The sequence below is a fragment of the Cnephaeus nilssonii genome, assembly GCF_951640355.1.
Source record: "Cnephaeus nilssonii genome assembly, chromosome: 8".
Taxonomy (NCBI): Eukaryota; Metazoa; Chordata; class Mammalia; order Chiroptera; family Vespertilionidae; genus Cnephaeus; species Cnephaeus nilssonii.
This window is the reverse complement of record NC_137079.1, coordinates 26,989,900-27,017,078: the sequence shown is the minus strand read 5'-3', so window position 1 is coordinate 27,017,078 and position 27,179 is coordinate 26,989,900. Positions and strand designations below refer to the sequence as shown.

Below are 27,179 nucleotides of genomic sequence, written 5' to 3'. Positions count from 1 at the left end.
GGAAAAAAGTGGTTTTGGTAGTCATTTAATAAGCCAGTGAAGAACCTACGCCAGACAAACATGGAACACTGAGAGCGGCTGTTTAATCTGACGAGTGACTGGATTCAAGTAAACTGATGGGAAGAAGTGGAAGGCAACAAGGAGGAAATGAGCAGTTGGGAGCCAGGAGGAGAGTCAGGCAGCTAAAGCTAAGCTATACTAAGACACACAGCCTTCCCAGAATGAAATGGACAAACTGGCACAGAAGGCAGAAGACTAAAACATAAGTCTTCCTATTACTAGTTAAAACACTGGTCATGGCTTTGCATTTTTAATAGAATTGCAGTCTATCATATATTCCCAAGTACATTAACACATTCCTCCATTTTGCCTACGAGACAATCGAGAATAGGTTTTTCACTCAATTTGAAATCAAAGCATTTAAGGATCTGAATAAAATTGACAGAAATCTATTGGTAATCTTTATTCAATTTGGCTACATATAAGGTGTCCCCAAAAATGTATACACTAACAGCTGATAGCTCAATTTTGAAAATGAAATGTATTTCAATAAACACTGCCTTTATAATTATTCAAAGTATGTGTATACATTTTTTGGGATACCCAAAATATTTATATTTCATTTAAAATATACTATTTTTTTCACTCTCATATTCCAAGCAACTTATTCAAATTCTTCATACACTTTCAAGACCTCAGCATCCATCACAAAGCCATTCTCTGAGACACTTAATACCTTTCCCCAGCACTTGCCATCTTCACTTCCATTTCGGTTGAATGAGATGCAGAACTTTCTGAATATATGTATGAAGCTGTTACTGGCTATATTACCTGAACATTAACTTGTGTTTAGTCTACTCAGTTATTCCTTCACTCTATGAAGAGCTGAAAATTAGGACTATTCTTTAATATTATATCACAGGATAAATAAGTTTAGTTCCATTAGAAACACAATATGTGGAGTCATAAAAATCAATCAAGAATATGAAATTACTAATAAGGATTGAGGGGCAGAGTTCCAAGATGGCTCTAACTTTTAAGAAGGATAAAGAGGAAACAGAATAGGTGGAGTCAAGACTAGTTCCCAGAGAACTTCCTTAAATATGTAGCTTTTTCCTATTATTTAATTTTAATTTTTAAGAAACCTATACTTGTTAACAGTAATAGTATTTTAAACTTATTTTCTCTTTTTTTTAAAATTGTGATAAAATCTTAAATATGTAGTTTTAACCAAGGCAAATATAAATGTGGACATGTCATGAAATTGTATTAATTTTAACAAAGATCAAATCATAGAATTAGGAGGCCTGGGACACTAACCTTTAAGACACAGTATCAATTACAACTGTAAAACATAAATAATGATATTGTGCCATTAACACAACTTTAGTGTTGAAGAGGATTGCTGAAAGGAATCTGGTTTAATTTCCTTTCTTAAGCAACTAACAATGGAAAGGCAGAAAGTGGTATTACTGAAGAGAAGAACAAAGAAGAAGAAAAAGACAAAAAGTCTCAGAAAAAGTATTGAAAAAAGTACAGTATTCTCTAAAAACCACAGCTTTTTATATCTACAAATCATAGTAAAGCCAGAATGTGATGAACATTTATTTTCCCCTGCAATACATTTAAAGTTTTTTTGTGTGTGTGTCGGAAATCCAATTTCAAAACTTCTAGTCGTTCAAGGTCTATCAACCATAAACATTTTTTAAACCCTATGAGATAGTTAAACTATACTCAGTATAAGTACCATTCATGCAAAGTCCCACAAAACAAAAGCTACTGCTTCAGTATTTAGATATTACTAACGTCCCTTCCCTCTATAAGAAAATGGTTCTAAGAGACAGAAATCAAACTGTCATTTATCTTTCTATTCTCTAGGGATAATGATGTGTTCATAATACCCTAACCATGCACGTGATGGTTCTCACATCTGCTTTTCAGTCCAAGATCAGCATTAGGTTTTGTTAGTGTGTGTTAGGCCCGCAATTACTTTCAGATTCCTTTGGCAGAATTACTTCTACAGTAAAGGGCATGTAATAAGTATTACATATTCACTGAACTTCACAATATGTTTAGAAGTGTTCTTTTCTTACCATGTTGTACCAGGCACTAACAATATATTTTTCTTCCATCTCTCTTTGACTCTTGGTTTTCTCATATTCTTTCTAAAATACAAGCACATGTAAACATAAAAAGCAATTTGATATCAACAGTCACAATTTACTCTCTAAATTAATGGAGACAACCACATATAGCAAGGCTTCTAGAAAAAAAAAAAAAGAAATATCTTATTGTCTAGTACAGTGAACTACCTCTAATGAATGGAACATTCGGTCCCGTTCCTGAAGCTGATTTTTAAGAGCTTGTATTTCTGGTGCTGCTCCTTGATTTTGTTTAGGATCTAAAGTACGGATAACCTGTAAAAAGTAATAAAAGAAACAATTTACAAGTCTCAAACTGAAAGAAAGAGAAAGCAAAGTCCCACAAAACAAAAGCTACTGCTTCAGTATTATGCTAAGAAAGCATTTATTTAAAAAATGAAGATAAACCTAATGAAAATGAAAGCTATCCTAAAAGGATACTTTAAAATTTTAATGTATGAAATAATATTCAATTATTGCATCTTTTAATTATATAAAAATTTTTAATTATGTAAAAGAATCCATTATAAGAAGCCATTTTTGCTTAAAATTAATAAATTTTACTACAGCAAACACTACTGACAGCTATTTAGCCTTTCCCTTTCCTCTGATTTGGTTCAGCTAGCCCTTTGCCTCTGACCGGACGTGTACTTAGAAAGAGGTCCTGGTGGTTTAAGAGCCTGTCACTGTGATCTATCTCCTCTTCTGTCAGTGGCTCGGGTTAGGGATGGGTACATGATGCAGTCCTAGCTAGCCAACTAGAGGTCTTCTGGGAAAATCTTTTTGCTTTTTGGCCCAATACTTTTAGCATCAAAAATAGCCAATCCTATAGAAAACTTGAAAGAGCAGAACAATAAAAACCCAGATTACCAATTACTACACTGCCACATCTGATTCCTCCCCCTCCTGCCTCCAACACACACATACACCACGCTTACTTGTTTGGGGGACTATTTTAAAGCAATTTGCAGACCTCATGACATGTAACCCTTAAACGCGTCAACATGCATCTCTTTTGACTAAGGACATTCTCCTACATAAGCACAGTAAGATTATCATCTATAAGACAATGAATATTTCTACAAATCATCAATCACTATTCGGTCCAAATCCACATTTCCACAGGCGTTTCCAAAATGTCTTTTCAAACTGCCCTTCTGCCCCCGATCCAGGACCCAAAGATTAATGTATTACATTTGGTCCTTAGGTGCCTTTGGGCTTTTAAAAACCACAACAGCTTCTTATGCTCCCCTACACTCTAATGTCTATTTTTGTTTTTCATAACATTGACTTTTATCCCAAATTCTGCATTTATCTGATGATTTTCTGAAAGTGTTATTTAACAGGTTCTAATAACCTTATTTTCCTTGGGAACTGAAAGTTAGGACTAGAAGATTGCTTAGATTCAGGTTAAGTATTATTGGCAATGATACTCTACCAGGAGGCACAAGATGTTGGTTGTCCTACCATTAGTGGAGGTAATTCTGATTACTACTTAACGTGGTGACTGCCACTTAATTCCTATATAAAGGCACATTTTCCTCTTGGTACTTCTTGTTCTCCTCCTGATTCTCCCGCATGAGAAGTCACTGTACCTGCATTTTGAGAAGTCAGTGGCACATTCTCAGAAAGTTAAGTGAGATGTCCATGAATGCATACTTACACTTTTAGCTTTCTCTAAATATTTCTTATATCGTTCTTCCATTTGCTTCATTTCCTCTTCTTTCTTCCGTAAAGCTTCTTGTAACTCTTCAATTTTTAAGGCTACAGATGAGACAATAAAATTTTTTTTATATTTTAATAACTTTAAAAACATTTCAACTAACAGTAAGTAGTTAATAGCTTTGAGATGGATCTATTCCTATAATTTTATTTTCTAAAAAAACAATTCATAATTTTTTTTACAAAAAGCTTTTCTTATAAACAAAAACTCTAGTATGAAAGTGCTCAAATTAAAAAAGATCCATTGATGGATGGATGGATACACAAAATGTGATATATATATACAATCGAATATTATTCAGCCTCAATTCTGATACATGCTACAACATGGAGACATTATACTAAGTAAAAATGAAAGACTTTATGCTAAGTGAAATGAGCCAAACATGAAAGGACAAATATTATATGTTTCCACTGGTATGAATGGGAATACCTAAAAGAGTAAAATTCACAGACATAGTAGAATAGTGGTTACCAGGGGCTAAGGATACAGAGCTTCAGTTTGGGATGATAAAAATAGTTCTGGAGATGATGGTAGTTGCACAACATCACTATACTGGACAACTGAGTGATTGCTTGTGGTTGCACAACAATGTGAATATACTTAATGCCACTGAACTGTATACCTAAAATGGTTAAAATGGTAATTTGTATGTTATGTACATTTTACCACAATGAAAAAAAGTAAAAGTTTATGTTTTACTGAATTAATGAAGTCAAACTATGAATATGTGTAAGTTTCAAAAGAAGTAAAACTTTGGTTGACTTATATTCAACTATACCATGAAAAGAACTAATTTAATAAAGTATTCATTATCATTCACAGTTAATGAATGAAAAACACAACTATAATTAGATATTTAAGAAATATTGTGAAGATGATTATATATATACTCTTTAAAAAAAATGAAGCAAATCCTTTAAAATAAGGCCTATTTCTAAAATAAACAATTTTATATAAACTCATCACTAGGGTGAAGTAAGGCTAACAAATTTAAGACTATGCTAATTAAAAAAAACTCACAGCTGTTGTTAAATCTTGGTTCGAGATCTTCAATAATGGCTCTTTTCTTCTGCAATTCATTATTGGCTTCATGTAGTTTCTCTCTGTAACAAAATATATAATTGTGTCACCTACTATGGTTCAAATGAAAAATGTAAGGTCTTTACTCATGGGACACAGTTGCACAGCACATATGCTATAAAACAAAGATGAGTCTGGCTGGTGTTGTTCAGTGGTTGAGAGTCAACCTATGAATCAGGAGGTCAGGGTTCAATTCCTGGTTAGGGCACATGCCTAATAATTTGCCTTATTTTTATTAATAAATTTAAAAATTTAGAAAAAGTGATTGAGATTAGCATAGTGGCTACTATAGGGATGTAGTCAATCAATTACAAGGGAAAAGGATAAATCCTGGTGGGTTGCTGCAAACATTCTATATATTGATATAGGCGACCTATGTATGTAGGAAACCATTCATCAAGCTGTTTGTAGACTTAGGGACTTAGAATTTGTGTATTTAAGCTATATTCCAATACAAATGTAAAAAACTGAATTAACAAAAAGAAACTTTGTCCCTGGTATTTATATGTGTAATTCTCCCTATATAGTATTTAGTGTGGCACTCTGTAATATGAAAGAAAAAAGCTGCCAAAATACAGAAAAATAGAAAATAGAGTACTTTGTTTCTCTATTTCTACTCTTTTTAATGCATAATCCTATATAATAAAGGGGTAATATGCAAATAGACCGAACGGCAAAACCGAACAACCAATCAAAGCATAGTATGCTAATGATATGCTAAGGCTGCTCAATCGCTCGCTATGACGTGCACTGACCACCAGGAGGCAGACAGTCAACTGGTTGACTAGTCGCTAAGGCGTGCACCGACCACCAGGGGGGAGACGCTCTGACCAGTAGGTTAGCTTGCTGCTGGGGTCCGGCTGATAGGGACTGAACGAGATGGGTTGGACACACCCTGGGGCCCTCCCTCAGTCCCTCCCCGGCCCGAGGTGCACTGGTGGGGTTCCTCAGCCTGGCCTACGCCCTCTTGCAATCTGGGACCCCTTGGGGGATGTCAGAGAGCTGGTTTCAGCCTGATCCCGCAGGCCATTCCCCTTGGGAGGGCGCCACACTCAAGGCTCATGGCTGGCGAGCACTGCTGTGGCAGCACAAGCCTCTCCTGATCCAGACTGATTGCGCACAAGCCCGCGGCAGGCACAGTGGGGCCGGATGAACAGGAGCGGCAAGTAGGAGCTGCAGGCGGCATTGGATTGCAGGTTTCTGCCTGATCCCTGCAGTCCACCCAGAGATACCCCACCCGTGCACGAATTCGTGCACTGGGCCTCTAGTATATTAATAAGTCTTTTTCAACCATTTATTGAAGGTATCTCACACACCCACACACACACACAGTGTGGGTCAAAAATAAGTTTACAGTTGTGAGTATGCGAAACAGAGTTTATTTTTGAATTATTATTTATTTCTAGGGGCCCAGTGCACGAATTTGTGCACCTTGAAAGGAACTATGGGCTGCGAGGCTGCGGTGGGCACGGGGGGGGGGTCTCACCCCATCCTCTGTGCCCCCTCCCAGTCCCTCTGCTGTGGCCCCTGGTCCCGTCTGTCGGCAACCCCGCTCTTGCCACCACCGCCACTCCCACACACTGACAGTGCCAGCCCCGCTCACTTCCACTGATGGCGCCGAGTGATCGGGGCCGGTGCCAGCACCAGGTGTGAGTGGCGCCAGCACCAAGTGGAGAACCCCTGAGGGGTGATCGGGGCCGGCAGCTGCTGCTCGCACCTGCTGATGGTGCCGAGCGACTGGGGCCAGTGCCGGGCACCAGCAGCAGGTGCGAGCGCCAGGTGGGACCGCAGCACATGGGAGCAAAGAATTTTCAATAACCACCAGAGGCTTGCCCCGAGGACAGCGACCGGTGCCCCGCCTTGGTCTGGTGCCCCCGCTCACCTGCTCCACCATCCCGCTGCGGCCAGTGCATGTCATAGTGACGGGTTGTTCGGCCGTTAGTCTATTTGCATATTAGCCTTTTATTATATAGGACTAGGGGCCTGTTGCACAAAATTCATGCAAGAGTAGGCCTTCTGGGACCCGGGCTTCCCTTAAAGCCCCGGCTTCGTCCAGAAGGTCGTCTGGAAGGACATCCAGTCGTTTTAGCATATTACACTTTTATTATTATAGATTCTATTATTTTCTATATGAATAACTGTAATCCTACTTTTGCCCCACCCTACACACACACACACACACACACACACACACACACACACACACACACACACTAAATATCTATAGTTTGGTTACCCATCCCAGAGGTAACCAAACCTCAGAATTTCAATCATTCTCATGATTTTTGTGACAGGCCTTTGTATTCCTATACAATATATTGCTTAATTTTGCCCAATTTTTACATTATACAATATTTATACTGTATGAATCATTCTGTGACTTCCATATTTTACTTAACATTATGTTCTTGTGATTCATCTATCTTGTTGTGTTAGCCCTAGTTTACACATTTTTACCCCTGTATAGTGTCCTATTGCTGAGATTATCTTACTCTATCATTTTACAATTGGTATTATTTTTTAATTGATTGATTTTGAGAGAGATTGATTTGTTGTTCTACCTATGCATTCATTGGTTGCTTCTTTTTAAATTGATTTCAGAGAGAGAAAGGGAGAGAGAAATAGAAACACTGAAGAGAGCAAAACATTGAGTGGCTACCTCCTGTACGCCCCCTACTGGGGATTGAGCCCGCAACCCTGACATGTGCCCTGACAGGGAATCAAACTGGTGACCTCCTGGTACATGGGTCAACACTTAACCACTGAGCCACATTGGCCAGGCATTTGGTTGCTTCTTGTATGTGCCCTGACTGAAGACTGAACCTGCAACCTTTGTGCATTGAGGATGATACTCTAACCCAGTGGTCGGCAAACTGCGGCTCGTGAGCCACATGCGGCTCGCGAGCTGCGGTTTGCTGCTCTGTTGACTAATGAGTTTGCTGATCACTGGGATAGGGGTTTAATCACAAGGAACAACAACAGCCTGTAATTATTGGAATCGAGAGTCTAGGCCAGTGGTCGGCAAACTCATTAGTCAACAGAGCGGCAAACCGCGGCTCGTGAGCTGCATGTGGCTTGTGAGCTGCAGTTTGTCAACCACTGCTCTAACCAACTGAGATACCTGCCAGGGCCCAGTTGGTAGTATTTGTATTGTTTCTACTTCTCTGTGATTATAAACAACTAGAGGCCTGGTGCACAAATTTGTGCACAGGTGGAGTCTCTTGGCCTGTCCAGCGATTGGGGCTGATGGGCATGGGGCAGCCGGCCGGGGGGAGGGACCGCGGGATGTTGGCCAGCATGGGAGGTTGGCTGTGGGAGCGCACTGACCACCAGGGGGCAGCTCCTGCATTAAGCGTCTTACCCCTGGTGGTCAGTGTGTGTCATAGCAACCGGTTGATCGGTCATTCGGTTGCTTAGACTTTTATATATATAGTTGACCTTCCATACCTTCCTCTACATGTCTCCTGGTACACATAGACAAAAGCATTGCTAGGAATCTAGGGCAGTGATTTTCAACCAGTGTGTTGCAAGAAATTTTAAAACATGAAATACCTGACTAGTCAAGGGCACTGACCTCTTTTCCCTTAGATTGTCAAATAAAAATATGACAACAGCCAACACAACAATAGCTATCCAGTGTGAATGCCCTGTCTTGAGCCATAAATATATAGGTCATATAATAGAGTTGCACAATAAGGCTGTGTGTGATTGGTTACTTCTTGGTACCAGAAATCCTTACAAGTATATGCAGCTGATTTTTTAAAGTCACTATGGAGCAAAAAGAGTAGGCAATTACCATTATTATTTTGGGGGTAAATCAGTAAAAATTATACCTATTTTTTTTGTCAGATGGGCAAAAATGTGTTTTTTGGTGTGCTGCAGAATTTTAGTAATTAGTTTATGTGTGCCACTAGATGAAAAAGGTTGAAAATTGCTGATCTAGAGCATATATAGGGGAGTGGAATTGATAGGTCACAGAATATATTCATGTTCAAGTTTACTAAGTAAACTGCTGTATACTCCTATGAGCAATGGATGAGAATTACCATTGCTCAACATCTTTGGCAATACTCAGTATGTCTGATTCTTAAATTTTACAAATTTGGTGTGTGTAAAATGGTCTCCATTGTCACTTTAAATGTGTGTAAAACTGACCATCATTTAAGATGTCTATGGTCCCTGTGTCTTCCCAAAGATATGGTGAAGTCCTAATACCCAGAACCTACGAATGTGACGTTTGGAAATAGACTCTTTGCAGATGTAATTAGTCAAAATGAACTCATACTGGACTAGGGTGGGCCCTAAATCCAATAACTGGTATCCTTGAAAGTCCTAAGAAGGCATAGACATACAGAGAGAATGCCATATGGAAATAAAGATAGAGATTGGAGTGATGCATCTACAAGCCAAGGAACACCAAGGATTGCTGGCAGCCACCAGAAGATACGAGAGGGGCATGGGACAGATTCTCTTAGGACCTACAGACGGAACCAATACTGTTGACACTCTGATTTCAGACTTCTGTTAGAGAATAACATTCTATTGGTTTTAGCCCTCCCAGTTTGTGGTAATTTGTTATAGCAACCACAGGAAATGAATACAGGTCTCATTTCTGATAAATTCTTTTGATGATGATTTTTACCTTGTAAATGACTAAACACAAAAAATGGTCAGATCATTATGTTATGAAACAACAGGTATTCTTTTTTTGCCAATAAAGGAATGGGAAGAATTCAGTACTAAATCCTGTCTCTTGGTAACCTTACAATGGCTGGGAGGTAACATTTTCTGTTCTAATACATTAAAAATCTCCCTATTGTTAGATTTGCTAGCAAGTATCAGTTGCAAGAAATATCTCACCTTCCCCACATTAAAAAAAAAATTTAGCATGAGGTAAGGTGCCAGACTACAGAATTTCTTTCCAATCTCAACAGAACAAGTAAAAATTGTCTACTGGGGATATCTGGTTTACTATAGTGCAACACTAACATTCTAACAGGTTAACAATTCATGGTCACTCTGCACTCAATGTTTGCAAGGAGAGATATTTGCTAGAAAGTGATAGGAAGGATTAAATTTGTTACTGGGTGTAAGAAAAATCATATAACATTCCTAACATTGTCAACCTCAGATACAGATAAAGATGGATGAAGATTTCTTCTTTATGAGAAAACAAATGTAATATTTTAAAATTTATTTCACCATTTAGATGAAAAAGCCATGTTCAGATATATCTGCAATTCAAGGAAATGTTTGATAATCTGCTACGATAAACTTTATAATACTTTTTCAAAAATTTACTTAAAAAGGATGATTTAGGTCAGAGGAAGAGCAGCAGGAGAGATCCCTTGGTCTCTCCCCTTGAAGTTTTGGCAATTTGAACAGCAGTAACTCAATAGGATTCCCTGCTCAATGTACAGTCATGCCTGAGATCCGCACATTGAAGCATTAAAGGTGGGCAAACAGGAACAAACTGGGTAGGCTGGAAGGCAGAGGAGGATGAGCCACTCAGCCCTGTAGCTGGAAGCTAACTGTGGGGCTCAGCCTGGAGAGGGGAGGAACCCAGTTGTGGCTGGTGCTAGCTTCAGCCAGGAGGAGCAGAGAGACTCAGTGGAACGAGCAGCATGAGCTGTGACTGAGTCAGAGACTGGGGCAAGGACACAACACGGCGGTGCACCTGTGACTCTTGGGTGGCCAGAATTCTAGACTGAGAAACAAAGCCACAAAGGCCTGCTGCCTCATAGACTTTATCCTCCCATCTCTTTTGGTGTCATGTTGCAGAGCACATTACCTGAAAACCCGAAAACTGGTACTACAGAATCACTATTTTCCCGGAGCAAAGGGTATACTCTGTGACTGGTCCCAGGTCAGGGCGAAGGGAGGCCCCGCAGAGGTTCAAGGTCACCATTACCGAGAGGGCAAAACAAAGAAGGCAACAGAGTTCCCCGAGGCCACCCGACCCCCACACATTGTGGCTACACTGATGGCAGCCAGAGACACTGCAGGGTCAGCACTGGAATTTCCCAGAGCTAAAAAACTTGTGATTTAACACCACCTACTGGAAAATGATACAAAGACTTCTTTGTATTAATCTGCTAGAGAAGTGCCACTCAAACATAGATGCCTAGACAGAGAAGAAATTCATCGAATACCATGAATAACCAAGGTAATAAGGCAGCTCAGAAAGAAAATGAGAAATCTCCACAAAGCAACCTTAAACACAGGAAATATGTGATATAAATGACAGAGAAGTCAAGATTGCAGTTCTGAAAATATTGAATGAAATGTGAGAAAATACAGACAGGCAATTTATAGCACTCAGAAAAACAAATTAATGAACAAAACAAGTATTTTACCAAAGAGACTGAAACTTTCAGAAAGAACCAAACAGGAATTCTAGAGATGAAGAACTCAATAAAAGAGATAAAAAATGAACCAGTGAGCCCTAGCTGGTTTGGCTCAGTGTATAGAGCATTGGCCTACAGACTGAAGGGTCCTGGGTTCGATTCCAGTCAAGGGCACATGCCCAGGTTGCAGGCTCAATCCCCAGTAGGAGGTGTGCAGGAGGCAGCCGATCAATGATTCTCTCTCATCAATGATGTTTCTCTCTCTCTCTCTCTCTCTCTCTCTCTCTCTCTCTCTCTCTCTCTCTCTCTCCCCTTCCTCCCTTCCTCCCTTCCCCTCTCTCTCTCTCCTCCCTTCCTCTCTGAAATTAATAATAATAAAAAAAATGAACCAGTGAGCATAGGAAATGGAGTGAAGCAGATGGAGGAAAGAATTAGTGATATCAAAGATACAAATCTAGAAATTATTCAGAAGGAAGAAGAGATTTGAGCATTAAAAAAAATGAGAGAAGCCGAAACCGGTTTGACTCAGTGGATAGAGCGTCGGCCTGCGGACTGAAGGGTCCCAGGTTCGATTCCGGTCAAGGGCATGTACTTTGGTTGCAGGCACATCCCCAGTGGGGGGTGTGCAGGAGGCAGCTGGTCCATGTTTCTCTCTCATCGATGTTTCTAGCTCTCTATCCCTCTCCCTTCCTCTCTGTAAAAAATCAATAAAATATATATTTTTTAAAATGAGAGAAAACACTGATTCCACCAGAAAGAGCAATATAATAATAGATGTACCAGAAGAAGAAGAAGAGAGGGAGAAGGGGAAGAAGAGCCTATTCAGACGAAAAGGTGATGAGAACTCCCCACACCTATGGGAAGAGCTAGTTCCATGAATCCAAGAGGCAAACAGAACACCTAATTACTCAAACCAAAGAGTCTTCTCCAAGCATACTATATTAAAACTGTCAAAAATTAATGACAAAGAATTCTCAAGGCAGCCAAGGAAAAGAAGAAAGTAACCTATAAAGGAAAACCCATTAAGTTATATTTAACTTCTCAGCAGAAACTCTACAAGCCAGACAGAGTGGAACCAAATAGTAACACTACTGAAAGAGAGAAATTACCAGCCAAGAATAATATATCCAGCAAAGTTATTCTTTAAATATGAAGGAGAAATAAAACTCTGGAATCTCATTTGAAAACAGTTCTAAAGCAGTCATTATTCTAATGTGAGGATCTTTGGTGGAGATGACCCTTTAGACCAGGGGTCCTCAAACTTTTTAAACCGGGGGCCAGTTCACTGTCCCTCAGACCGTTGGAGGGCCGGACTATAGTTTAAAAAAAACTATGAACAAATTCCTATGCACACTGCACATATCTTATTTTGAAGTAAAAAAACAGAATGGCAAAAACACCCGCATGTGGCCCGCGGGCCGTAGTTTGAGGACGCCTGCTTTAGACACTATTTATATATATCTTGCAATGTTCTATATCTTCCAGGGATATCGAAGTCATTGCCTAAACACTGCATAACCACCTAATATAAAACACTTATGTTTCACTGGGTAATATAAGAATAAGCCTTAATAGCTTTTATACTTACAGATGTTCTTCAAGTTTCTTTTTTAGAAGAACTGACTGAAAATGGAAAATAAAAAAATAATTTATTACTTAACATTTTACAACTAATAATTATTTTCCAAAAATTAAGCTCATAGTATTAACTAACTCTGAGTGAGCCCTCAGTAATCTCTCTGGTCAAAGAGCTCAAAATACACAATGCACCAAGTTTATTTCCCTTTGATAAGGGAGACAGCAGCCCATAAGTGACAGCAATCAGTATAAAATACCCAGAAACTGCATCTCTGAATTACCTATTTATAGTCGGGAAATGGAAAAAAAAAAGCCACTTATGTAGACCTAATAATATCCCTGGACTCAGTAGGCAGGTAGAATTCTAATAATAATAGACTTTTCATAAGACATTTTTGATATTGTTTTACTAAAGTCTGAGATCAATTTCCATAAGTACTTAAGACTTATTTGATCAATGATTTACAAATAGGCATATGTTGCAAATAATTTACGTGATGGTATGGGAATATGAAGGATGATGTATACACAGAATTTAACATGCTAGACAATGCAGCTTTGACGGGGTATTTAAAAAAAATCCTGAAAAGCAGATCAGAATTGACCTAAAAATAATCAAAGGATAGTGAGTGGCATTTATATAGTACCCTTAGGTTTCATATCTAAACTTAACACTTGTTAGGTACATATAATTAGTGAATTCCATGAAACATTCTGAGATAAATGGTTATATAATTAATTCCGTCAAACACAATTAATATAGGCTTATTAAACAAATTGTTCAATCAATCAATAGCAGTGATAAGGAGAAAAAACTCCACATAGTAAGTTCTCTGATTTTCAGTCACCTTATTCGATAACAACTACAGTAACTGTTTAATCAAATCCATTCTAACACAACTCTGGAATATTTCAAATTCATTTCTTTGCTCAGTATATTAACTATCGCTAGATCAGTGGACCATGAAGTCCACCATCACTGCTTCCTCCAAATATAAAAGAGATAATAACCCTATTAATTTCCAATTATGCTTGTTCCTTCCTCAGTACACAGGGTAAAATGAAAATACTTTCTAATACCTTAAACTTTAATTTTTCATTTATGTTGTGATTAGGCTCTATAAAATTAATTTTAACTCTGAGAAAATATATAATAAAATAATGATTTAATGAGTGGTTAATATGTCAGGCACTGCACTAAAGCATGTCATATACATTGTCTCATGTTAACCTCACAACACTGAGTAACAGTAACCCATCTAATAGCTTATGAAGGTAAGGCTGGAGAGATATTCAAGTTTTCAAGTGGCAGATATCTTTTCAGTAGCTTAACCGTAAAGCGCATAAGCCTATAAGGCAAGTAATATTGGTATGTCCATTTTGCATAAAATTCCCGTAATTTAAAATTTTAATACCATCAACTATAATGGCAGATAACATATAAATAATAAAATTGCTCAATATAGAGAAATGAATAGGAAGCCATACTTACAATAGCCTTGAGCAGAAACCATGCCAAGAGACAGAGAGGACATATTAGTATGAAGCAAACACAGCAGCCAATAGAAGGAACGATTTAGTAATTCATGAACAGAAGTAAAAGATATGCATTTTTTTTCAAAAATGTACATTTTTCTTTCTTCTATGGTCTCCTCATCCTGTCTTGTTCTCTGGAGTTTTATACACTGTGGCTAGCTCAAATTATCCATATGACTGGATATAACAATGCTTTTCTGCTTCCAAGCTAAAAATAAATGACATAAAAATAATAATAAAAATGTGCAAACCATCCTACTCTAACTTAGAGTTACTGAAAGGACTGTGCTTTTGGTAACAGAAATAAGTAGAAATTATGTTGTTCTTCAGAGGGGACCAATCCCATTTGGCAGGTTGTTCTATGTATTATATATTCCTGAGATGCAACGCTGTGGGTTAGTGAAAGAGAGAAGATAAAAGCATCAAAAGTCTGCTGGGGGAAAGAACCACGTGTCCTGTACCACACTACTTCTCTAAACCATTTTGAGGCATATCATGAGAATAAGGAAAGTTTCAAATGGAATATTTCCTAGATGTAGACAAAGAGATCTGAGAGAATTTCTAAGAATTTAGAGCAAGACATCTCATCTGGGCAGTCAAATAAACTGACTAATTTATACAAATAGTACTTTATAGGGCTTGCATTTCACTTCTGAAATATGTTCTCTTAAAGTAATGGCAAACAGCATATTTAATTTAGATTTGATTACCACAGTGTTACCTAACTAACCAGGCCATGCAAAATTATTTTTTACAGAATAAATTTATGTATGTTTTAATGTAAGTAAGAGAAGCAAGCATAAAGGTTATCGCTACGGCACTAATGCTGAGCTGATACTGATGTTTCACCATTTTTACTACCAAATGCATCACGGGTCCTTCGCGTCTCTGCCACAACGAATCAACAAAAGACGTCAAACTTTCAGAGACCGAAACTAAGTTTACATTTACCTCAGTGTGAGAGACCTAAGAGATTTCACTGAACTCTCAGATGCTCTTAGTTAGGCTTACTAAGATTTTAATACACAAATGTTGGTTTTACTTTATCTTTTTATGATTTAGCATCCTGGATAAAAGCATGTTTTAAAAGTAAACCATGATATTTCAAAATACCATTTTAATAAAGGAATAAGGTAGTTTCAATGTTGGTGACAATTTTAGGAAGTGGAAATCAACTTGGGAATCTAAGAACTACCAATACATTAAAGGATGAACTAAAACCACTGCAAAGAAAAGCATGCTGCCAATATGTGCTCATAAATCTTATGAAAATCCTAAAACTAGGTCTTTGATGAGCCTTTTTACATCTAATATTCTCAGGGTTTAAGTACTGTCCTAGTTTAACTCTCCCTCGTTGATTGCTCTTGTCCTTATACCCTCTTCTGTTAATGAGGCTGATGAAACTGGATTATCTAGTGTTGATGCAGATCCCAAAAATGACTCTACCAATGAGAACAATCAAATAAGTTTATACTTAAAAGCCAGAGTTTATAACAATTACACTGGCAACAGGAAAAAACAAACAAACAAAAAACCCTAAAGAAATCCAACTGGCTGAAGCAAAGATTGGTCACTAAAACTTAGGTGTCTTTTCCCCCTTCTTTACATTATTTTTGAGCACTTTATAGTTGCAGTTCTATTGTATACTGCTCATTCAACACAAAGAATTTGAAAAATTCTTTGATGCAAGTGCAAAATTCATTTGCACTTGCATCAGAGACTGATTGACCACTATGTGCTACATAGCACTATTACGGATGGCATGAGGAGATGAAAAAGGACCCGGTTGCTGGCTCAACCCATTTACTACATTCTAGATTTGAGCATGCCAGCCAAGCAGGCAGGGCTAAGGAAATATTTTTAAAAGGTTGTGAACTTAATTTGAGTATGTATTAGGGGTGGGTAGCAAGAGGGATTCAGAATTTAAAGATGATGGAATTCTAGAGATGACAATTTTCTTGAATATCAATTTTACATAAACAATTTCTACCTGAACATGTTAAGTTCTACTAGCATTTGTTTGTTTTTGTTTGAAAATCCTATACTTTGAAATCTGAGTTGAGCACTTGTAAAACATAAAGCTCAATTAACTTCTTAGTTGATAGCTACAAATAAACTTCTAATTCCCAGCAGAATAAATCAGAAAGAGACAATAAGGTATCATTTGGCTCTTTTTGGGAATGCTAGTAAAAGGAAAACATTGTTTCTTTTCTATAGTCAATATACGTAATTATAAAGTATTTTGATAGAGAACATCAAGTAAAAGAATAAAAGTTATAGGTTTTGTTAATACTGTGAAACTGTTGGACCATGGTTGGTACATATTAAAACTTACATCTTCTGCTTTTGATCCTTGATCCTGTAAAGACTTTTGCAATTCTTCAACCTGTGATTGTACTTCCAGAAGTCTTTGATTCACCAACCTAGAAATCAAATGTACATTAATTTTCCAAATTCTGACTTAACTTAGTTCTTTTTTCTTAGGTTGTCACATGGTTAGACAGTATAATTAACAAATAAAGCCTAAGGTTATAGTAGTAGTAGCTCACTTTTTAAATTATTTTTCATAGTACATGAAATTTCTATGATTTCCAATGTAGTGTTTTGTGGACACATTCTGTTGAACTAATGTACCTATGCATATCTATTTATCTAAAATTCACTTTGACATACATTTATTCAAACTATGTGTCAGGCACTATGCTCAACACAAGTGTTAAAGATCTCTGCACTCAAGAATTTAGTGGGGAGGCAAAATGTAAACAAATGAAATATGACATAAATACTTCAACATAGTGCAAGATGTATACAAAAGAATGATGACTGCTCAGAGGAACAAGGTCTGTACCTAATTGTGTGGAGGAATTAGGACAGGCCTGACTTAAACTGAGATTAGAATAATAAATAAAATATGTAGTTAAGGGTAAAAAAGGGGATTTAAGACAGAGAACTGAACATGTCCAAAGTACACAGAAAAATGAGAGGGTACAGTAAGTTCATGAATGGTATGGCTGAAGAATAAGTTATGAGGGGTAAGAACAGCTGAAGATGAAACCAGAGAAGAAACGGAGAAGTTGGGTGCAATCTTGTGTAAAATGAAAAAGTATCAGGAACTTAAAAAAAAAGATGGCCTAAAATTAGGCTGGAACTGGAATAACCCAGTCAACCTTTAATAATGCTGATTCTGAAGCTCAATCTTCACAAGCTCTACGTCAGTATGATGCAGCATTCAGTAGACCAGTTTGGTTCCCTAGGTCTTGGATAATGTTGAGGACTGCCAGAAGGAAGATACATCCATGATCAGATAATATTTTAGAAAGATCACACTGGTTTGAGAGTGAAAGATGTATCAAAAAGGTCACAGAGCACGCATGAAGGCCCGGAAAATGCTATTACACTAATTACCACATGTGCCTGAAACAGAAGGGGACGGAGAGGAAATGTATTGGGAAGGCCCAAGAACACAAGGAGTAAAAAATAACACTTAGGATATTGACTAGGAAGAATGTGGAGAAAAGCAGAAGAGTAAAAAGGTGGTCCACAGCAAATCACCATCACAGGGTAGAAAGAGGAATCTCATCTGGAGAATAAATAATAAGAGAATCTGGAAAAACACAAGACAAGGAAGTTACTGAAATTAAAAAAAAAAAAGTTTGAAGGAGGGGATGATCAACAACAATGAATATTAGCAGAGAGATAAGGAAAGATAAAGTCTTAATTGCTCCCACTGGATTGGCCATTTAACAGATGACTGGTTATTTGAATAAGAAATATTTTAGTGAGATGGTAGTAACAGACAGACTGCCCCAAATTAAGGACAAAACAGGAAAATGAGTATTCAGAATCTAAATAGACAGAAAGTGTATTAAGATTTTTTATTTTTTACTCAAGAAGTTATAAGAAATTCTGATCATAAACCTACATTCTTTAAGTTAGTGAGAACTGCAGTAAAAATACAATCAAATCTATAATAATTGATGTTTTTCACATCAGGAAATATAATATCTGAGTATGTTTTCAATAGTGAAAGAATTATCTGAAAATCCATATTTAATATGAAGAAAGGTACATTATGAGTGGTATGGTAATTTTTCAGAAAGCAATAGGTGGAGGCCACTGTAAATGTCATAAAACATAATCAGTCAGTCCATACCAAGATGTTCTTTGGAAAGACTTGAAAGCAACTCAAAAGCCCAGTTACAGGGAATGGACAAAAAGCAAACACAGTAATAAAACTGCTCAAGTTTGAAGCAGCTTTAATTTGTGATTAGAAAGGGGAAATGTAGGGCTTTGATTCATTTTGCTTGAAGAAATAGAGAAGGGAATAGTATTATAAAGAGGCACAATACTTTTGGCAAGTCTGTCCATAAATGGAGAAACAGCTTAAAGTACTCTTAAAAGGAAATGGAATTAACACATTATCACTTCTCAAAATAGAATTCATGCCTTTGTTTAAGCTGCAGGGGTGGGGAACCTTTTTTCTGCCAAGGGCCATTTGGACATTTATAACATCATTCACAGCCCATACAAAATTATCAACTTAAAAATTAGCCTGCTATATTTGGTCAAACATTTAATTAACTCACCTCTAATGCCTTGGCAGGGCCAGACCAAATGATTTCGGGGGCCTTAGACAACCCACAGGCTGGATGTTCCCCAGCCATGGTTTAAGACAGTGGTCGGCAAACTCATTAGTCAACAGAGCCAAATATCAACAGTACAACGACTGAAATTTCTTTTGAGCCGAAAACGGACTTCTGCGCATGGGCCACGAAGTTTCAATCGCACTGTATGTGTGCGCCCGCACGTGGTATTTTGTGGAAGAGCTACACTCAAGGGGCCTAAGAGCCGCATGTGGCTCGCGAGCCGCAGTTTGCCGACCACTGGTTTAAGAGAATCAAAATCAAGGCAAACAATCGAGAAAACCTGTGACTCAATGCAGCTGCCTACATACATTCCTACCTATTCTCTGTCTCCAGTTCATTCTTGCGAAGATTTGCATCATCCAGAAGGCTCTGCAATAAGGCAATTTTTTCATTGTCTGAACCCTCTTGGTTAAGTTTTAATATCTTATTTTCATGCTGAAGACGAATAAGTTTCTCCCTAAATGAATACAAGAAACACTGATTACCTGGTACATTAATACAATCTATATATATATATATATAAAAGTCTAAGCGAACATTCAACCAGTAGCTATGACACGCACTGACCACCAGGAGGCAAGACGCTCAATGCACAGGCATGGAAGCATGGAACAGACTGATGAATCTCAGAGGGAAAGTGGGAGGGCGGGAAGAGATTAACCAAATATCTTATATGCATACTAGAGGTCTGGTGCATGGATTCATGCACCGCTGGGGTCCCTCTGCCTCGCCTGCGGGGACCCCACCGGTGCAAAAATCCATGCACTGGGCCTCTAGTATAGTTTTCAAAATCCAACTATGTATACTTACAGATTTAATACATAGAACAGAAATGAAAAACAAAGTGCCTGCAAAGAATGTAGCTCCTGTTGTAACTGGAGAAGACATTACATCTCAGGTCTTAAGTACTTTCTTTTTAAGAATGGATAATCTGAAGGTAACTCTTCAAATATCATGATTTGTAATGAAAGAGATTTCAAAATCCTATTTTTTTCTGATTTGCATATTGAAGCTATGAAAGCATTTACATATTTGTTCTTTAGTGCTTATCAAAAAACATGATCTCTAGTGCCATACTCTTAAATTATTAATCATTTGGTGGCAAGATATAATATCCAAAGAAGTATTTCTTCAAAATATGTAGTCCACCCATTCCTATCTTACCTAATAATAGACAAATATGCAAATTGACCGTACCTTCGCTATGCCCACAGTTGGCCAGGAGGCGCGGGGGTCGGGATCGGGGTGGCCGGGGTGGCTGATTGGGCCGGCAGGACGCTGAGCTTGCATCGCCAGCGGCGGCGCGAGCTCAGCGTCTACGCCATGGCTGTGCTGCGGCACAGAAGGGGCCTCTGGGGCAGTGAGCCCACGTCCCGCCGCGGACCATCAAAAGCGAGGGAGCTGGGTGCCTGTCCGCTCTAGCACCAGGATGGCAGGTTAGGCCTAGGGGATCCTACACGTGCATGATTTAATCATGCACTGGGCCTCTAGTGTGTGTGTATGTGTGTGTGTGTGTGTGTGTATATATATGTAAAATTTTTGTAATAAACCAGATTATCAGAGCCAACTTATTGGACTGCATTGCTGTTATGTTATGACAAAAGCTTACACTGAGGGATGTTAATAGCAACAGCCACAAAAAGCTTGCTACTGCATTTCCTGCAGGGATGATATAATTGAATATTAATCCATGTCAAGATATAATTAAAGATCTACTACTTGAAAATATAATTCATTCTTAATTTTACTCATACCAGATGCTATAAAAAGCTATGCTTCTAACGGAAAAAGAAAACATATAAACAAAACAAACATATACAAAACAGTCTGCTCTTATTTTATAAACACCGTAGATCTTATAAAGCAATTTTACTTTTGCTGTTGAAAATATGAAAGTCAAATTTGTGGCCCAACTCAAGCAATTATATAAAACTTGGTATATTTTATGTATGAACAACATGACTTTAACATATTTTTGAACTGCAAGTAAAAACACTCATGTAGGGGGAGGAGGGGAAAGATAAATGAGAAGAAAATAGAAACCCTCCATAACCCTATGGTGCAAAATAATTGCTGCTGAAATATAGCCTTCTAATGAGATGCATATGTACACACATGCGAGCAGTTTAAAAAATGGATCACATAGTACGTTACATTGATATCTACTACTTACACTTAAATTTTCACATCATTTCATATCAGTAAATAGTATACTTTAATATTTTAAATGACACATTAAAACACATTGAAGAATTGTTATTTAATTTAATCATTGGGCATTTAGGTTGTTCCTAATTTTGAGATTTAACATGCTAATAATCATCAGCTTTATAAATATATCTTTGTGAATATCCTTTATTTCCTTAGGATTAATTCCCAGAGAAATAAATTTGGGGTCAAAAGATAGTCACATTTAGATAATATACACTTTTTGCCAAAATGCTCAGGAAAAAAGTTGTATCACTACAAGAAAAAAAATTTGTGCCCTGGATGGTTTGGCTCAGTGAATAGAGCATCGGCCTGCAGACGGAAGCGTCTTGGGTTTGATTCCTGTCAAGGGAACGTACCTCAGTTACAGGCTCAATCCTGGCTTTGGTCAAAGCGTGTGTGGGAGGCAACCAATTATGTGTCTCTCTTACACTGATGTTTCTCTTTCTCTCCCCTTCCCTTCCACTCTCTCTAAAAACCATGAAAAAATATCCTTTTGTGAGGATTAACAAACCAACAAAAAAAAGTGTGGTGATGGATCTTAACTAAACTGACTGGTAATTATTTCACAATATATACATATATCATATCATTATGTTATATAACTAAAATTAATACAATTAATATGTCAATTATATCTCATTAAAAAATTAATTTTTAAAAATTTGTACCACTTTATGTTTACTCTTCGTTTGAGTTTCCAATTTCTCCATACCCTTAATATCAGTGAAAATAACCACTTATAGTAGTTTTTGAAATTTGATAAGTATATTTCATAATGTATTAAACCTATTAGGCCATTATGTATAACACATGTTGCAAATTTTTGTGCCTTTTACCATTTTATTATCTTGATAGCTCTCTAGACACAGAGTATATTTTAATGTTAATGAGTCATACTAAAAAGTCATTTTATTTGTTGAACCTTTATCATTGTTCTTTCCCTCAATTTAAAAATCCAACTGCATTACCAATAAGCTTCCTTAAAAATTGTTTTTTAGACATAACCATTTATTTATGAACATTCATAAATAATGTGTTCATTCATTCAAATTTTAATGGTCCAATATGAAGTACCACATCAGATGGCAAAAAAGAAAAAGGTATACAAGATGCTTCCAGAGTTGGTGTTGCATTATACTCCTTTTGTGTATCCTTCTTAAATAAATGCCAACAACAATCAAAATTGTCTTCATTTATTCAACAAGCATTTTAATGCCTATTTTAAATCACAGTTTATAAACTCTTAAACAACCATTATATTATTTAATACTCCCAAGGGTATTATAAAGGATCAAGGCCAGTGTCAATTTAAAAAGGGGGCAAACAGACTCACAGAAGGTAAAAACAATATTCATATTCAGCATTCTCTTTCTTCTGGATGAGAATCATTGACTGACTACCTCCTGCAAGTCCCCTACTGGGGATCGAGCCTGCAACCTGGGCATGTGCCCTGACTGGGAATTGAAATGGTAACCTCCCGGTTCATGGGTCGATGCTCAATCAAAGAGCCACACCAGTCAGGCCAGTCTTTTATTCTTATACATAAAGTCAGGCACATATTGCAATAAATGGAATTTTAAAAATGCTATGAATAAATAAAAATGTAAGATACTAGTGAGGGAAGAATAGAACAGATGGGGAGATATATCCTCCTTTCTACTATATTAAATCTTTCCCAGACCATTCTACCTAATTAAAAGATGAGTTTTAGTGACTAATTACTTTGCAGGCTAATGGCTAAACATAGCGTTTGTTTTGGGGTCAAGTGACTTTATGGCTAAATTTTTGCAAAGGTTACTCAAGCAGAGAGATGTCAGTTTGCTGTATATGTGTGAAACATTGTCCTACTGAAGTAAGAAGATCAAGTCTCTTGGGCCAGTTGAAAAATGCACCTAACATGCTGAAAGTGTTAGTAATAAAGAATCCTATATAATAAAAGCCTAAAATGCTGTGTCTGGTCATCTGGTAGTCCGTTCAACTAATCAAAGCATAATATGCTAATGATATGCTAAAGCAGCTCAAAAGCTTGCTATGATGTGCACTGACCACTGGGGGGCAGACAGTCAACCAGTTGTTATGACATGCACTGACCACCAGGTGGAAGACGCTCTGACTGGTAGGTTAGCTTGCTGCTGGGGTCTGGCTGATTGGGACTGAGCAATATGGGCCGGACATGCCCTTGAGCCCTCCCATGGTCCTTCCTCGGGTGGCCAACCTCCCGTATCCCTTCCTGGTCCCGATCGTGCACTGGTGGGGTCCCTAGGCCTGGGCTGCACCCTCTCGCAATCCTGGACCACTGAGGGGATGTCGGAGAGCTGGTTTCGGCCTGGTACCGCAGGCCAGGCCAAGGGACCCCATTGGTGCACAAATTCGTGCACCAGGCCTCTAGTAAGGAAATAATCCTCTTCGTATTGTAGAAAAGTTTTCTCCAGAAATATAGTGCAGTGTGACTATGAACTTTATGATCTTCTTACCTGATTTCAGGTGTAACAATCTCTGCTGCCAGACTATCTGAAGACTCCTGACTTCCCAGAGGCATTAATCCTATAAATATGTAAACATGAATGTAAGGGTAAGAGAGAGCACCACCGTTTCCTTTAGTTTCTAGATGAAATCCTACTTTGAGCCTCAATTTTAACAGCTAAAATCTTTGTTTTAGTCAAGTAAAAGATCATGTCACAGTTGTTTTACATTATTATTATGTCATTGGAAAAAAATATTTTATTTTATTGATTTGAGAGAGAGAGGGAGAGCGACAGAGAGACACATTGATGAGAGAGAAACATCGATCAGCTGCCTCCTGCACATCCCTACTGGTGATCCAACCTGCAAATGTGCCCTAACCTGGAATCAAACTGGTGATCTCTTGGTCCATGGGTCAATGCTCAAACACTGAGCCATACCAGCCGGATCATTTGCATTTTTAAGTGTACAACTGAATGGCAGTAAGTACATTCACTATGTTGTGGAACCATCACCACTGTCTATTTCTAAAATTCATCACCCAAAACATCAATTCTGTAATCCTTTCTCCACTACCATCCCCCATAAACTTTTACTTTCTGTCTCAATGAATTTGCCCATTCTAGATAAAGTGGAATCATACCAATACTTGTTCTTTTGTATCTGGCTTATTTCACTTAACATAGTTTTAAAAATTCATTCATGCAGCTTTTATCAGAACTTCATTCCTTTTTATGGCTAAATAATATTCCATGGTATGTGCATACCACATTTTCTTTATTCATTCATCTGTTGATAAACACATGGGTTCTATCTTTTGAATAACGCTATTATGAATATTGGTATACCAGTATCTAGTTGAGTCCTTTGGGATATATACTTAAAATTGGTATATATTTGGGTATATATTTTGAATTCTTTTGGGTATATACTTAGAAATAGCATTGCAAAATTTGGTAATTTTATCTTTTAACTTTAAAAAAAAAATCTTTATTGCTGAAATTACAGATATCCCTCTTTTTTCCCCCCAGAGCTCCCCTCCACCCGGTTCCCACCCCATCCCAAACCCTCGCCACCCTATTGTCTGTGTCCATAGGTAATGCATACATGCATATTAAGATCTTTATCTGATCTCTTCCTGCACCCCCCCTACACCCTCTTTCCTCTGAGAGTTGTCAGTCTGTTCATTTCCATGCCCCTGATTCTATTATATTCACCAGTTTATTCTGTTCATCAGATTTTTTATTCATTTGATTCTTAGATTCACTTGTTGATAGATATGTATTTGTTGTCACTTTGTTGTTCATAATTTTTTATCTTTACCTTTTTCTTCTTCCTCCTCTTCTTAAAGAATACCCTTCAGCATTTCATATAATACTGGTTTGGTGGTGATGAACTCCTTTAGCTTTTTCTTCTCTGTGAAGCTCTTTATCTGATCTCCAATTCTAAATGACAGCTTTGCTGGGTAGAGTAATCTTGGTTGTAGGTTCTTGCTATTCATCACTTTGAATATTTCTTGCCACTTCCTTCTGGACTGCATAGTTTCTGTTAGAAATCAGTTGACAGTCGTATGGGCACTCCTTTGTAGGTAACGAATTGTTTTTCTCTTGCTACTTTTAATATTCTCTCTTTGTCTTTTGCCCTTGGCATTTTAATTATGATGTGTCTTGGTGTGGTCCTCTTTTGATTCCTCTTGTTTGGTGTTCTTTGTGCTTCTTGGACTTGTAAGTCTATTTCTTTCACCAGGTAGGGGAAGTTTTCTGTCATTATTTCTTCAAATAGGTTTTCAATATCTTGTTCTCTCCTTTCTTCTGGGACCCCCATAATTCGGATGTTGGTACATTTGAAGTTGTCCCAGAGGCTCCTTACATTATCTTCATATTTTTGGATTCGTTTTTCTTTTTGCTCTTCTGGTTGGGTGTTTTGTGCTTCCTCATATTTCAAATCATTGACTTGGTTCTCGGGATCCTCTAGTCTACTGTTGAATTTCTGTATATTATTCTTTATTTCAGTCAGTATATGCTTAATTTCTGACTGGTCTTTTTCCTTTTTTTTTTTTTTTTTGGCATTCTCACTAAGATCCTTGAAGGTCTCACTAAATTTATTGGTGGTTTCTAGAAGATTCTTGAGTAACCTTATAACTGTGGGTTTGAATTCTATATCCAGTAGTTTGCTGTCTTCCATTTGTGACATGTTTCTTTGTCTCTGCATTTTGGCTGCTTTCCTGTGTTTGTTTCTATGTATTGAGTAGCTGCTAAGTCTCCTTGAGTTGATAGAGTGGCCTTGTGTAGTGGGTGTCCTATAGCACCCAGTGGCTCAGCCTCCCCAATCACCTGAGGTGGACACTCTTGGTGCACCACTTTGTGGGCTATGAGCACAGTATTATAGTTGAGCCTTGATTCCTCTTAGTGTCACTGTGAGGAATTGATCTCCAGACCAACTGGCTGTGGGGACCAGCTGCGACTACAGTGGGAGAGCTGCTGTGCAGGAGACACCCTTATGGAGCAGGACTTGCTTCAGTGGGGCTTTGGTGCTCACTGAGTCTGCCCCTTGAGTGTGTCGCTTATGGATGTGAAGAGTTGTAATCTGGTATGGTCTCACACTGACCACTGAATACACTGGCTCTTGGGTTTCCAGGGAGGTGCAAAGTCAGCCATTGCCTGGGGCCACCCAGCAGGATCTGCAGATTCCTCCTCTTTGTATTGGGTTTGGAAGTGCCCATGCAAGGCCCAGCTGTGAAGCAAGGCAGGCTGGTGCTGGTTCCAGACTCAGGCCTTTTATTGATAGCTTTGGGGCGCCCTGACCCAGCTGCTTATATGACAGGTTTTAGGTTGAGAAAGGACAGGCCATTCATATGCAAAAGCCATTGCACACAGCTTGGGTGGGGTTGTAAATTGGGTGGGGAGGGGTCTCAGGGAATCTCCAAGGCAGAGCAAACAGAAATGGCTGCCAGTCAGCCCTGCACCAGGGAGGTCTCAGCACGGGAACAATGACCACCGCAAGCACCTCCATCTGGAAGAAAGCCGCCCCCCAGTTCCTGCTCCGAAGCCAGATAGTCCAGTTTCTCCTCGTATGTGTCTGGGTCCCCCAGAGCCTCACCCGGCACTGGAGCTCAGAGGAAGTGAGAGCTTGTAAATTCAGTTCGCAGTGCCGGCCTTTTAAGAGGAGCAAGTGGGTATCCAGCAGCGTGTGTGTCACTCAGCACCCAATCCGCACTGGTTTTTAGTCTGTAATTCTTACAGCCCACAGGGACTTCTTTCCCCAGCTCTGGGACCCTGGGCTGGGGGGCTGGTGTGGGGCTGGGACTCCTTGCTCCTCCAGGCGGCCTCCACAGAGGCGATCTCCCTACCAGCCCGTTCCGCGCCTCCGCACCTCCTACCAGTCTCAGTGTGCTTTCTTCTTCACCTCTCTAGTTGTAGTACTTCCACTCAGCCAGCTTTCCTATGGTTCT

At 38.4% G+C, this 27,179-nt stretch overlaps 1 protein-coding gene across 2 annotated transcripts in view; it reads right to left on the bottom strand.

Annotated features, from left to right (window-relative positions):
• The window catches only part of HOOK3 (hook microtubule tethering protein 3), a 94,664-nt gene that overhangs the window by 8,962 nt on the left and 58,523 nt on the right, over positions 1–27,179 (bottom strand). For both annotated transcript variants that reach the window (XM_079779427.1, XM_079779428.1), the window contains exons 14-21: positions 23,740–23,809; positions 19,371–19,511; positions 16,744–16,831; positions 12,883–12,917; positions 4,888–4,970; positions 3,805–3,905; positions 2,313–2,417; positions 2,094–2,165 (exon numbers count right to left, since the gene is read on the bottom strand). In XM_079779427.1, coding sequence (XP_079635553.1) covers positions 2,094–2,165; positions 2,313–2,417; positions 3,805–3,905; positions 4,888–4,970; positions 12,883–12,917; positions 16,744–16,831; positions 19,371–19,511; positions 23,740–23,809 — 695 coding nt within the window. The remainder of the gene's footprint in view (positions 1–2,093; positions 2,166–2,312; positions 2,418–3,804; positions 3,906–4,887; positions 4,971–12,882; positions 12,918–16,743; positions 16,832–19,370; positions 19,512–23,739; positions 23,810–27,179) is intronic.